The sequence below is a fragment of the Corvus brachyrhynchos genome, unplaced genomic scaffold (genome assembly GCF_000691975.1).
Source record: "Corvus brachyrhynchos isolate BGI_N302 unplaced genomic scaffold, ASM69197v1 scaffold369, whole genome shotgun sequence".
Lineage (NCBI taxonomy): Eukaryota > Metazoa > Chordata > Aves > Passeriformes > Corvidae > Corvus > Corvus brachyrhynchos.
Window position 1 is genome coordinate 18,488 of NW_008246055.1, and position 2,129 is coordinate 20,616.

Sequence of the window (2,129 nt, forward strand, 5' to 3'; positions counted from 1 at the left end):
AGTGCACACATGGCATCCTGAAAGCACCAGGAGGGCTACACTGGGGGAAGGCTGCTCCCTGCAACCATGGGCCGTGGAGCTGCTGCTGCTGCTGCACTTTCTGGAAATTGAACCTGCCTAGAAAACGTAACTGTGACCTCCTGCCCTGGGACGAGGTGATTCTGGCGCGTGTTGGACCCATTCTCCCATCAGGGTTTCAGGCATTCCCAGGCAGCATTGGAGATTGAAACCAAGGGCTGGTGCAGCCAGAAGGGCATCATGGCCTCTCTGCTTCACAGATAAGTGGGGAAGCAGCTGGAGCTGGGACATGGTACCCCCCTTTGCTGAGCTGGGAAGCTGCTGGTGAGCTGTCCTGGCACTGGTGCACCACAGAGCTACTGCTCCCAGGCTGGCTGGGCCAGGCTTCTGGCCCCAAAATCTACAGCCAGACAGAAACACCTCTGCACACCAAAACCTGCCTTCCTTGGCTTGGTGGTGTCTGGTGTGGGGTAATAGAGTTATCCCGGTGTGGATAAGTGGTGTGGAGCTGAAAGGAGAGGAGGGAAACAGGAACAGGAAGTGAGACAGAGATGGTGGGGTGGAGTAAAGAAGGAGGAAAGAATTGATGTTGGAACAGCAAGAAGGCAGAGCAGGGTGTCAGCTCCTCCAGAGAGCTCCAAACAAGCTGCAAACACAGAGTTGCCAGGGTTGGGCACAGAGGTGGTGTGTTTGCTCACCAGGGCATAACCCCACTGTGAGAATGGGGTCAGTGGGTGCTGGGGCTGCTTCTTTTGCCCTTCCGGGAGCATTTTAGATGGGAGCCAATGCATTGCCATGCACTTGGACAATTTATCAGTGCCAGAGGAGCACGTGCCTGGAGACCAGTGACTGGATTGATGGCTGTGCCCTTCCTGGAAGCAAGGTCCTGACCATGCCAGCCCAGGAAACACATGGTACCCCTGCGTACCCGATGGCCTTGGCCTCACGCTGTGTCTTCTCTCTTGCAGCCACTCCCACTCTCCCGGCTCCATGGCTGCCGTCCGCGAGTGGTCCTGCACCCGCTGCACCTTCCTGAACCCTGTGGGCCAGCGCCAGTGCTCCATCTGCGAGGCCCCCCGGCAGAAGCCCGACCTCAACCACATCCTGCGGCTCAGCGTGGAGGAACAGAAGTGGGCCTGTGCCCGCTGCACCTTCAGGAACTTTCTGGGCAAGGAAACCTGTGAGGTGTGTGGCTTCACCCCGGAGCCGGGACCCAGTGGCTCCCCTTTGCCCGTCATCAACGGCATCTTGCCCAAGCCTGCCGTGCTGGTGGAGCCCAAGGGCACGTCCAAGGAGGAGGCTGCCAAAGCGGAAAGCAGCAGCGAGGACTCAGAGGGGAAGAGCCCCGATGAAGCAGAGCTGGAGAGCGGCTGGGCTTGCCAGCGCTGCACCCTGCACAACACGCCCGTGGCCAACTCCTGCTCTGCCTGTGGTGGCCCACGCAAGCTCTCCCTGCCCAAGATCCCACCAGAGGCGCTGGTCGTCCCTGAAGTCATCACCCCGGCCGGATTCCACATGGCCCCCTCCACCCCGCAGCCTTTAGTCTCTGCAGAGATCTCTGATGGTGATGCCGTGGCCACCCAGGGCCCAGTGGCTATGGAACAAGAGGCCCAGAAGATACCAGCCTTCAGCCCCTTCTCCCCAGGGCTCCAGAACAACCCTGTGCCCCGAAGCCGGCGGGAGGTGCCCCCACAGCTGCAGATGCCGGGCCCCGAAGGCTCCCAGCCTGCGGCTGCGGGCGCCGCGGGGCAGAAGGGCTCTCCCCAAGGCCAGGCCAGGGCTGCCCCTGCCGCGCGCTTCCCCGACCTGCTGTCCAACAAACGGCTGAGCGTGCTGGAGGAGGAGATGGAGGTCAGTCCGTCCCACTGGAAGTGCAGCTCCTGCTCCCTGCTCAACTCCGCCGGGGCCGGCAAGTGCGAGGTTTGCAGCACCCAAAAAGGCAGCGACACCATCAACCTGGTGGGGGACTCAGTGCGGTTCACCCCGTGCAGCCCCTCCAGCCCTGACTTCACCACCTGGTCCTGTTCCAAGTGCACCCTCAAGAACCCCACGCAGGCCCAGAAGTGCAAGGTGTGCGGCTCCTCCAAGCTGCACGGCTTCCAGGAGCACGG

The 2,129-nt window shown here is 61.6% G+C and overlaps 1 protein-coding gene across 1 annotated transcript in view; it reads left to right on the forward strand.

Annotated features, from left to right (window-relative positions):
- The first annotated feature begins 986 nt into the window (after positions 1-986).
- The window catches only part of CAPN15 (calpain 15), a 14,246-nt gene continuing 13,103 nt past the window's right edge, over positions 987-2,129 (forward strand). The window contains 1 exon segment of the mRNA XM_008642391.2: positions 987-2,127. Coding sequence (XP_008640613.1) covers positions 1,009-2,127 — 1,119 coding nt within the window. The 5' untranslated portion in view covers positions 987-1,008.